At 39.7% G+C, this 11,562-nt stretch overlaps 2 protein-coding genes across 2 annotated transcripts; one reads left to right on the forward strand and one right to left on the reverse strand.

The window, feature by feature from the left end:
* Positions 1-283: 283 nt before the first annotated feature.
* On the reverse strand, positions 284-2,863 carry LOC100695499 (granzyme K). Its single transcript, XM_003451347.4, has 5 exons — positions 2,762-2,863; positions 2,479-2,620; positions 1,569-1,707; positions 1,022-1,291; positions 284-909 (listed from the first exon to the last, which is right to left on the reverse strand). The coding sequence occupies exons 1-5, from the start codon at positions 2,823-2,825 to the stop codon at positions 760-762; spliced, it is 765 nt and encodes a 254-aa protein (XP_003451395.1). The 5' UTR covers positions 2,826-2,863; the 3' UTR covers positions 284-759.
* A 3,474-nt stretch (positions 2,864-6,337) lies between these two features.
* LOC100695235 (granzyme B(G,H)) lies at positions 6,338-7,851 on the forward strand. The gene is made up of 5 exons (XM_003451346.5): positions 6,338-6,432; positions 6,521-6,671; positions 6,769-6,901; positions 7,017-7,274; positions 7,381-7,851. The coding sequence occupies exons 1-5, from the start codon at positions 6,375-6,377 to the stop codon at positions 7,537-7,539; spliced, it is 759 nt and encodes a 252-aa protein (XP_003451394.2). The 5' UTR covers positions 6,338-6,374; the 3' UTR covers positions 7,540-7,851.
* Positions 7,852-11,562: the final 3,711 nt, after the last annotated feature.

The raw sequence follows: 11,562 nt of genomic DNA on the forward strand, positions 1-11,562 counted from the left end.
CAAAACGATTTTTACCTCATCAAATATGTAAATAAATTAGCCACAAAGGGCTCATTTGACAAAGAACAAATCAAGAATGTGGCCTGACTGCTTTTTTAGGCAGGTTTCTTAGGCTTAAAAGACATTTCATTTGGTTAAAAATGAAGGACTATTACCAATTTTTGATCAAGATTTCTTAAATTAAGATTAAGATTTAGTGATGTGAGATTTAGAAGTTACTGTAAAAACATGACACTTTGAGAGAATTGCAGTACAAACAATGAAAGACAGACAGAAGGAAATATATCTTTACTTCAGCTTTATTAGAAAGTAGGAAAAGTAGAAAGTAAAAGTACAGTAAAAAAAAATTGTTTTGTATCAGTTTTGTTTTTTGTGGGGTCTTTGGTGGTGTTAAGTAAAAATACTGAACAAAACTAAACAAGAAAACATATTTTAAAAATTGATCTTCATCAAAAAATCTGTTGAAAATCCTCATATTAATTTACAGCACATAGTGAATGTGTCTGGGCAACAGGCTGAACAGTCTCACTGTTGTTTTACTTTTGTGTGTGCATAAACAGACTAACCACGGGCTGCTATGTGCACAGTCTGTAACAATTAGAGCAAGCCAGCAGTGACAAAGATTCCATAAAATATAATATAATCAATGAAATAATAAAAAGATGCTGGTCAAGTGAAAGGTATGAAGTGATAGCTCAGCATAAAAGCATAAAACATTGTCATCTAGCTTAGCTTATGTGGACTGATGCCTGATGACTTTTAAGACTTCATTGTTTCTTTGATCCACTTCAGTTGCCTCTTTGAGAGAAATGAGTAGACTCCAGGCTTGTAAATGTCCCCACAACCGGCTCCAAAAGAAGTAACTCCAACCAGCTGAAAGCTGCACAACAGTGGGCCTCCGGAATCCCCCTGCAGCAAGTACATATGCACTGTAGACCTTTTTTCTCACTTACAGGTGTCAAAACGTCAAAATGGTGCTGAGCTCAATGATTACATGCTCATACATATTCTTCATACTTACTTGACAGGTATCCGCTGCTTTTTTGCCATTTGAACCAGCGCATACCATGTCACTGGTGATTAAAGGTGTGTAGTTGTAATATTCACAAGAGTTACACTTATGTCTGCCGATCACAGTCACGTGGACAGACTTGAGAACATCTGAGAGGTGGTTCTCTTCAGTTATTCCCCATCCAGCCACCAGACACTTGGTGCCATCTGGAGGGTCTTTGACAATTTTGCCCAATTGGAGCCATTTTACTGACTTGGTTGCATTTACTGGTTCCTTAAGCTGAGAAAGAGTTAAAAAGAAATGTTACATTTTGACAGTGACTATCTATATGTTACAGACTTGGCTTTAAAGTAAGTATATCTGTGATACTGTGATAAAACCTGGGTCACTACTTAATAATTCATATATTTTGTTTGGAAAATGGGAAATAGGTGCAGCGAATTATTGAAATATGTCTAAACATACCCAGAAATGCACTTTATCAGGTAGAAACAAACTTATTTTTATTGTTGCATCTTTGCTTGACCGGCCACTGGACACTGAATTGTCAGCTTACCTTGAGCAGCATGAGGTCATTGCCCACAATATGATTGAAATAGTTAGGATGAGCAAAACGTTTCTCAACCTTTCGGACCTGCCTCGACTCTTCTACCTCTTTGGCGATGGAGTGCGCTCCCAGGATCGCCTTACTCATTCTGCAAAAGAAAAACTCAGTGTAGTGATGACACTTCACTTACATGAAAAGCTCAGGAGTGTGTAAAACTGTTCAAATCATAGTTGTGTATTATTACATATGCCTGGGCTATGGCTGTTACTGAGCCTGAGATGGATCTGCACGATACTTTCCTCCAACTGAGTAACAAACTTCAACATTATTAAATGTTATAGATGAAAAATTTATTTTTCTCTACTTGAAGGACGGCTGGATGTAATCTGTTCTTTGTGTTTGTTTGTCTGTTTGCTAGTTTTCAAGCATTGTGTGATGTCAGATACCAATAACAACTCAAGCTGATTTCATGTTGGTGAAAATCAGGTCAAAGCCACATCAAACTTTAAATTGCCCTCAATTGTTTATGGATCATCTTCAAACGTCTTAGGGGATGTGAGTACCTAGTTTGGCTATGCATTTGACCTTGACCTTCACTGTTAGCACCCAAGGTCAAAGCATGAAGAGAGAGCTGCACAACACACTTATTATTTTTTTCACTACAAGACCCTATGACATCACAATGAGTAAAGACAATAAAATGCACAACTGTAGTATGTCATTTTCAAGGTGAAAGGTTTATAGGTCAGGTTCTTATAAAAGCATGAAACATTTTAGTGCAGCCCCTGCCTGTGGGGAGGAGTTACTCTGTGTGTAAGAAAAAATATCAGTTAGCATTACACTTCACATCTTCTGTTAAAAATAAATACTGCAATATTTTGATTTGGAAATTTAGGCAATGTGAACCTCAGGTTCTTACCCAGTGCAGTGAGCAGCCGTCAGGACCCACTGTGGGTGGATTAATGTCCCCCCACACATAGATTTCTTACTTGTCAAATAAGCCATGAAGGGCAGCGAGTGTGGCTTAACTTCCTTCCCTCCAATAATCTCAGAACCATGACCTAAAACAAAAAAAATATCCAGTCGCATAAGAAAATCAGCAGATTTTTAAGTCAAGAACAGATGAGTGAGCACACATCCTACACCAACTGCTGTACTTAGAGATATTAGTAATGTAAACTAAAGTACAAAAGATCATTCACCTGACTGGATGATGGAAAGAAGCATGCACGAGATGAAAACACTGAAATTACTCAGGCAGAACATGTCGTCTCAACTCTCGCTGAGCGGATGTTGAATTCACTGAAGTCCACTGTGATGCACAGCTTTATACGCTGAGCAGACACCACACACACACACACACACACACACACACACACACACACACACACACACACATATACAGCCAGAAGTGCTATTAATGTGTTATAACAATCATCAGTAGTTTTGAAAATAAAAAATATAATTTGCCAATATGTTCACACATTAATCATATGTGCTTTTTAATAATCGTCATTAATTTTCTAGTTTTACCAGTATTACTGTGAACTGGGTTGAAGCCACACAGTGCCCACAAAATATATCAGAGATCACCACCTAGTGGTTTAATATGAATATTGAGTGTCAGTGATGCAATGAGGCTAGGATCATAAAAGCAAATATATTTGATTGATTATTAGCTCTAAAATATCTGTGACAGCTGTGTCTGATTTACAGTGATTTTGAGATGTTGAGATTTTGAGACTTAAAAGATTTTGAGACATTAAAAAGCTGTTGGATTCACTGAAGAGGCTCAGAGTCGGTGAAAAAAATCCTGTATTCAGCCTGCGGTGGCTGTAATAGCTGCTAGTAGCAGAGTTTATTTTTAGGAGGCGAGATGTTATCAGAACGAATGAGAACTCTCTGTATTGAAACTCTTCACTCAGTCTTCATGCCGAGTGTTTCGGCGAGCCCACTCTTTGCTCCTCACTAACACAGTTTTCATGAAACAGAGCAGAAATGAACCGAGCTCAGCTTCTTTTTCTCAGCAGTGCGCACACAGCGAGCGGCCTCTCTCTGCTGAATCTGTTATTAATACTGTTACTCTGTTAGATTAATGCCTGAATGTTGCCACACGCATGTGACATGGTAACATTATATCAAAACATACTGATTTTCCTTCAGCCTCCTCTCACTTATCAGAACTGCCTCCCTATTTTCAGAGATTACCACTGGACTGAAACCTGAGTTTACACTGGATTATTTTTGCTTAGAAGGCCTGAATTTTGCAGCACTTTATTCCTACCTTTGTGCTTATGTTGAGTGTTTGGAACAAGCAAAAGCATCTGGTCTCCTGACCTGAGAGAATGAGGCAGGACACAAGGGTGCAGCAGCTCAGACACGTTCTTTGTCACATTCTTCCTCTGTCCTCCCCTGTGTGGTTTCCAGAAAAATCCTTAAATCTTTATCCGTTCCTTTCAATGTGTCGACAATACACACCACACTTTTAAGCACTTTTAAGCACTTTTAATCTTAAAAGGCTTTGTTTCAGTTTTCCACTAATAAATCTTAAAGTTGACCTTGAAGACGGTCAATGGTGGATGTGAGCCAAATTTTAATGGCTTGTTAAGGTGACCCCGCTTTACACCCCTGCAACGTTTTAACAGAATTCATTCGACACTTTTTGAGCTATATGTTTGCAGAGAGTATGGCATGTATACGCTACCACAATTTCTTGGTAAAACTATGCGTGGCAAAAAAGTCCACGAGAATTCAGTGCAGCACATGGCCTCTGTGCAGAACACCAGAGGTGATGTACATCAACGATTTCTAATCACTGAATACTCTGCGGTCTCTGATGCATGTCGTATAGCCTCATTAGTAATCAGACATATTCCGTGGTAATGCACACCACCTCTCAGTGATTAATTCTTCAGTTAATGAGAACAACCATTTTGTTCTCAGTAACCATAAAGTTCCATGTGAGCTTATCATTCTTAACATGTTTGCTGTGTAGGTGCTCACCACTACTGTTAGCATCAGTAGCTCCTAAAGATAAAGTGCCCGTTCGTTGTGTTTAAACCCTCCTAACAACCCTCCTTTCCCTCATCGTTTATCTTCTCACTGTATTGTATCATGCTGCTGTCTTTTTGTGTTTTCCTCCTTATTACTTGTTGGTGTCCATCTTTGTTTTGGTATTGCATGCACAACAACATGGTAGCGACTACCCAGGTAATTGCTATTACCAAGTTCCATGTGTTATGATTTAATGTTGTCAGTGTTTTGTTTTATGTTATGTTTAAGGATTTGTTCTCGTTTCCTGTTTTATTGTGAAGGTCTGCGTCTCATGTGAGTGTGTTCAGTTTTACCTCTGTCTCGTCTTGTTGATTATTCCCAGCTGTGTTCCCCACCTGTGTGTAATCTCCCTGTGTTTCCCTGTGTGTATTTAAGTCGCGTCCTCTGTCTTTGTAGTTTGGCTGGTCCGTCTGTGTATCCACCATGTCTCATCCGTGTGTTTCCCTGCTGCCAACCGTCATCTGTTTTCTGCTCGCGGTTATTTGTGTTCAGGTTTGTGTTTCTGTTCAGGGTCAGTAGATTAGTTTTCCCAGTATAGTTTAGTTCTCCGTTCACCATTTTGTCCAGCTCTTTTGTTGTGTTTGCCTTAGTGGCACCAGCCATTTTTAGCCGACCTGGTTGTCCAGTTTAAGATAAAGCCTCTTCTCATCCCACAATCTGGTATTCATCTTCTTTTATGTTGCGGCTATGAGCCGGGTCGTAACAGAATTGGGGGCTCGTCCGGGATCCGTCTGTCTTCGCTGGAGGGTCCGAGGGACCGCTTCAGCATTCGTCTGTCTTCGCTGGAGGGTCCGAGGGACCGCTTCAGCCTTCCGCCTTCACTGGAGGGTCCGAGGGATCGCTTCAGCCTTCCGCCTTAGCTGGAGGGTCCAAGGGATCGCTTCAGCCTTCCTTCCTTCTTTTATGTTGCGGCTATGAGCCGGGTCGTAACACATGTCATCTCATTCATGTCTTCCTAACACTTCCTGATTCATTATATTCACCGTCATCCATCCGTCCTCTTCCCTCTCTCTCGTTTTCTCACATTCATCAGCTCCTCGCAGTGCTCCTCCCATCTTCTCCACACACTCTCTTCACTTGTTGGAACATTTCAGTTTCGATCCTGAATCTTCCTGTACATCCTTTCCAGTCTTCAATTTCCAGCTTCAGACTCATGATTCTGTCCAAAACTCTCCTTCCTGCCACAGCACTATTCACATATTCTTCATTCAAGAGACCAAGCTCCATAATAATGCCTCCTACAGAAGAGTCGTAGTGCCCTCCTACAAGACAAATCCTGCAACCCTCTCTCCATAAACAGTTCACACAATGGAAGAAATGGTCCCAAGGAGGCGCTAAATGAAAAGGCATCTCCTTCCTGTTTTTACATTGCTGGTGGACAGATTATGAGCCAAGTACCATAATGTTATTAGTCTTGGTTCAAATATGAAATCAGTAACTCCGTGGGATATTGTTGTTTTGAGCTTTAACAGTGGTGCAAAAAAGTTTCAACAACCCAGCTTTTTGAAGGTTTAGACACGGAACACGTTGCCTCATGGTGTACAAAAGTTACGGTGTGAGAGACTGTGAGAAACTCATTAAACAGCCCATCTGGGGTAGTGTGAAAATGATGAACAAGACAGTGTAAAGATAATACAAGTCCCAAAAAAACAGGATGCGGTTAGAAGTCAAAATGTGATAATCAGATTTGACAGATCAACTGCTGTATAAAAGATCCACTTCACACTTGTGCCAACACAACTTCACCTTTTTGCTGGCATCATGCTCGTTCTGCAAGAAATCCTGCTCCTCCATGTTCTGGCATGTCTCGGACGACTCAGTAAGAACTGCAAAACTTTGTTGTTGTCCTCCAATAGCTTAATGGAACACTAACATAATTTTGGTTTGCTTTATTTTACTTTTTTCAGCACATGGAAGTGACATCATACATGGTGAAAAAGCCCCAGAGAACTCGATGCAGTACATGGCCTCTGTGCAGGACAATGAGGGTGAACATGTTTGTGGAGGATTTCTCATCACTGAGGACTTTGTAGTCTCGGCTGCACACTGTGATGACTCGTGAGTAATCAAACATCTTCTTCTGTAATCTCTGACTCATGTCATTAAAACACATTTAGAAAATGTATTGATTTCCTCTCATTGATTACTCTTTCAGGAGCCCCACATACGTTGTTCTCGGCAACCACAATCTGAAGAACGGCAATCATCAAAAAATAAAGATTGAAAACAAAATCATCCATAAAAATTATCGACAAGTTGGACTGGGTGATGACATCATGCTGATTAAAGTAAGTACATGTTCATGTTCACAACAGTTTCACATGCGGTTTTATTATTCAGATTATATCTAAAGAACTATAATATGAACATAGATATATTTTTTACTTCATGTTGTGTCTCCAGCTGTCTGAGAAGGTTAAACTGGGCCACGGAGCAGAAACAATTGAAATTCCACCTGCTGAAATAAACCTAAAAGAAAACCAAGTGTGTCAGGTGGCTGGATGGGGAATAACTAAAACTGATGATAATAAACTTGCTGATGAGCTGATGGTGGTGGACGTGTCTGTCATTGACAAACAAGTCTGTAAAAAACAATGGCGTGGTCTTCCTGCCAATGTTATCTGTGCAGGTGGATATGAAACAACCAAAGGATTCTGTCAGGTATGTTTTCTGTCCTTTCACTTTAAAATGGTTTCATGTTAACAAATCTTAAAAACATAAATATAATGAGTATAAACTGATAAATTAAAATTCTTCCTCCTCACAGGGAGATTCTGGTGGTCCTCTGGTGTGCCATGGGTTTGCTGTTGGTGTCGTTTCTTTCAACTACGATGAGAACTGCAAGTACCCCAATAAACCCAACGTCTATACGGACATCTCAAAATACCGTAAATGGATCAACGAGGTTCTGAAAACATTTTTTTGAGTAAAACACTTAAAGTTAAAGTTTACCTCAGGTTTTTCTTTTCACTATTGAAATGTGAGAATTTCTGATTCTTTCATCAGTTTAACCAAAAACAAAAATACAAACATATCCCACATTCGATCTGTCATCTCTTTCTGTAACAGCCAAAAGGCTGAATTTTTAATATTATTTCTGCCTTTGTAGTGGACCACGCTTCAGTTTGCCTGTGATGAAAGAGATATTTGCATCCCTGTATGTTTTATTTGCTTGTCAAAATTTTAATTCAGTTTTTTCCAATTAAACTGAAGTTCAGTGTCAAAAGAAGAAATCAAATTCAGACTTGACAGACTTTTAATTGGTAAATTATATTCATAATATAACTTTAAGTCTGCAGGCGCTACCATGGATACAGGTCAGTGACTGTAGAGCCACGTTCTTCTATCAGAAAATGAGAAAATACGTTTCATAACATTTCATTTTTTACATTACTTGTTTATTGCTCTATGAATGATGAACAGAAGCGTACTACAGTAAAGCTCAAAAACATGCTGGTTTCAGGGAATTACTACTTTTTGGTATTTAAGTAATATGAGGATTTTGTCAGCTTACTGTCGGCTCCAACGTGCTCGGTGGAGATTCTGTTTGTTTTTACGTGAAATGCATTACACAATACTTGTCCTCGCTTTCACAAGTCACCACCTGATGTTTGTGGAGAGGGGTGATTATTGGCAAAAAGTCATAAGATTTGAGGGGTGTAGTAGAATGACCTGGTTTGCAGTGGCTTGGATTTTTTTTATACTGCACACACCTGTGCTGGAAGATTTTATCAAACATTATAATAACTTCATCTACTGAAATAGAATGTTCTAGTGGTTCAACAGAGACCCATACAAATCTTCCTCTGAGCTTCAGTGCAGGGCAATGAGGCTCAAACAACAACACACTAGATTTCATTTATGTGCACTATATCTTAGTACAGCTGGAGTACAGATTTATGATGATGAGGATAATGAATAATAAATTCACATTAATGCTGCAGATGCTGTATGAATGATAATTCAACAGATGAAAAGCTCTGTGAGTGTACGTGCAGTTTTACTAACAGCAGTAATAGTTTCTTAACTGCGAGTGTAGAGCATCGACTCTTAATCTAAAACACAAAGGCGAAGAAGTATATAATATTACACAGTATATGTATACAAAAGAGTCCAAACCTCCAAATTCTACCAACTACATTAGAATGAAATTGGAGGATGCACTGTGCCTGATGGTATCTGAACAAGTCAACCCTGAGTTGATAAGCTTTGCCAGTTTAAGCATTTGATGTGTTTTTTAATACAACAACAAAGACAGAAATTATAAGAATGAAAATAACAGAAAAATAGTTTGGATTCAGGAGACAGACACCATGTCTACTTTTAAGATTAGGCTTCAAACTTTTCTTTTTGATAAAGCATATAGTTAGGGCTGGATCAGGTGACGCTGAATCCTCCCTTAGTTATGCTGCAGCAGGTGTAGGCTGCTGAGAGATTCCCTTTCTTCTTCACTCTCTATTTGTTAATACACCTCACTGCATTTAATCATTAGTTATTCTTAACCTCTGGATCTCTTCCACAACATGTCTTTTTGTATAGTAAAAAATGCATTTGTGTAGATGCGTGTTGTATCTATAATAACATGTTGTATATCTATATAATAACAATCGTATAGATATGAGAAGCTCTATTCAATCCAAAAAGTGTCATAAACTGGCTGTGAAGCTGGCAGGATTGGACCCAAATGCAGACTGACTGACAGGCAGAACTTTAACTCAAAAAACACAGCTTTTATTGCTGGATATGAAATAATACAAACTATACCAGGAGAAACTTAGGAACAGAACACATTAAGAAATGCACAGCTATGAGGGAGATCGCAATTCAGGTCAGAAGGAGACACAGACACAAATAGGCACAAGGGCAAGACACAGACTAATTCACAGACCATGACACAGGAGCTGGGAGGAGAGAACGCTCTGGGACACGAGATGGAGACAACGGGGCAGTGTGGGCAGGTCCTGACTCTTGCCTGGACCATGACAGCCTATGTTAGTGAATACATGGACTTATTAAATGTATTCGACCTTTGACCTTTGAAAAGATCCTGGAAACCATGTGGAAACCACACCGTAGATCAGGGGTGTCGAACTCCAGGCCTCGAGGGCCGGTGTCCTGCATGTTTTAGATCTCACCCTGGGTCAACACACCTGAATCAAGTGATTAGTTCATTACCAGGCCTCTGGAGAACTTCAGGACATGTTGAGGTAATTTAGCCATTTAAATCAGCTGTGTTGGATCAAGGACACATCTAAAAAATGCAGGACACTGGCCCTCGAGGCCTGGAGTTCGACACCTGTGCCGTAGATGTTTGGATATGGAAACAAGACGTTTTTCTGTGATTCTCTGTCCAAAATATCATTATTTAGATGGTTATGATCCTGCATGCTGGTGAAAACCATTATGAATTCATGTTTGTGAATAAAGCAGGTTTGAATTTTTGAGGAGAAGGAAGTCAGAAATTCACTGTCCAGTGGACAACCATCACAATATCCGTACAGCATGGGATCAATATCAGCATCTGTGCTGCTGCATCAGAGCATGGTGTGGTGGGATCCTGTACTGCATCAGACAGTGCAGAGCTCCCTGTAGCATGACATCTTAATAAATATATGAAATATTACTGAAATAGTTTTTAGGTATATGGCCATATAAATAACTGATTTTATATATTTCATTTATGTATTTGGCTTAATAATAAAACTAGTTTGTTCTTAGTGCAATTTGGAAGAAAACACAGAAAGAAAGTGACAGAGAGAGCTAGGGATGGGTATCGAAACCCGGTTCTTGTTGAGAACCGGTTCCCACTGTTTCAATTCCTTGGAATTGTTTGCCATTTTTGCAAACGATTCCCTTATCGAGTCCAGTCGCCCCGAAAGACGTAACCACGTTGCGGAGCGTCATTTACCTAGCAGGGCGCCTAAGCGGCTCAAACGCTCAAAAGTTTGGTTATACTTTACGGGAACGGATGACAACAGGGCAATTTGCAATACTTGCAAAGTAGATGTCAGGGGAAAATTCCCAAATAGAAAGCTGCCAAAGTAAAACAGAGACACAGTGAGACAATATAAAAAATCATATGTACAATGGGTGAACTCTCGGGAGAGTCACACAGTACTCTTCTTTATTGCAGGTTATATAGGCATGTAGGTTACACAGCAGACGGAGGCAGTCTCCGCCTGTTCTCAGAATATATTGCTTAACTGACAAATGCATATCTTACTAAACATTCTGTCCGTACTATACTAAACGTCTGCTTAAGTGGCATTTTCCGTTGTTCTTTGCACAGGAACTTGTCTTCACAGGCATTTGATAAGCATAGGCAAGGTTTCATGTTTTATCAGGGTGAATCGTCATTCAGAGTTTACACAATCACAAGCAAAGCATATTTGAATAATAAACAAAATCTTTTCACATTTCCCTCCTGTTGTTTAACTTTCACACTAGTTAAAACACCTTTGGTTTATTATCTGTGCATGATTTCTTGCAGGGCATTTTTAATCAGCACGTCATACATTGGTGTATCACAGCATTTCAGTGTCAGGGGGATTTATCATCATCTTCGTCCATGGGCAGTGTCAGGTATGCCTGCACATGGACTGCAACAACTTTATTAATCATTGATTGTGCACATGGCAAAATACAAGAAGTAAAACAACAGAGTAGGAGTAGAAGAACTCCTACAAAAACCAGTCCTTTTATTAAAAGAGATTTCCAGGAACCACTCAACAGCCAGGTAAGCCAATCTTCAGTGTTCGTGACATAGTCCTGTTGCTGAGCGTCCCTGAGTTGTTTCAGCGTGCGTAAGGCGTCGGTCATGTTGGAAGAGTGAACATTATCTGGAATGTACGTACAGCATGTGTTGTTAAAGAGTATACAGAGTCCTCCTTTTTCAGCCAGAATCATGTCCAGTGCGACTCGGTGTTGCATCACAGTTATGCGCAGGGCA

Source organism: Oreochromis niloticus, linkage group LG23 (genome assembly GCF_001858045.2).
Source record: "Oreochromis niloticus isolate F11D_XX linkage group LG23, O_niloticus_UMD_NMBU, whole genome shotgun sequence".
Classification (NCBI taxonomy): domain Eukaryota; kingdom Metazoa; phylum Chordata; class Actinopteri; order Cichliformes; family Cichlidae; genus Oreochromis; species Oreochromis niloticus.

Excerpts from the sequence above, each read along its gene's own strand:
- LOC100695499 (XM_003451347.4), bottom strand. The coding sequence starts at position 2,825 with ATGTTCTGCCTGAGTAATTTCAGTGTTTTCATCTCGTGCATGCTTCTT. Across the intron at positions 1,292-1,568 it reads ATGACCTCATGCTGCTCAAG|CTTAAGGAACCAGTAAATGC; the intron begins GTAAGCTGACAA and ends ACTCTTTCTCAG. Across the intron at positions 910-1,021 it reads AAGCAGCGGATACCTGTCAA|GGGGATTCCGGAGGCCCACT; the intron begins GTAAGTATGAAG and ends TACTTGCTGCAG.
- LOC100695235 (XM_003451346.5), top strand. The coding sequence starts at position 6,375 with ATGCTCGTTCTGCAAGAAATCCTGCTCCTCCATGTTCTGGCATGTCTC. Across the intron at positions 6,433-6,520 it reads GGCATGTCTCGGACGACTCA|CACATGGAAGTGACATCATA; the intron begins GTAAGAACTGCA and ends TACTTTTTTCAG. Across the intron at positions 6,672-6,768 it reads GCTGCACACTGTGATGACTC|GAGCCCCACATACGTTGTTC; the intron begins GTGAGTAATCAA and ends TTACTCTTTCAG.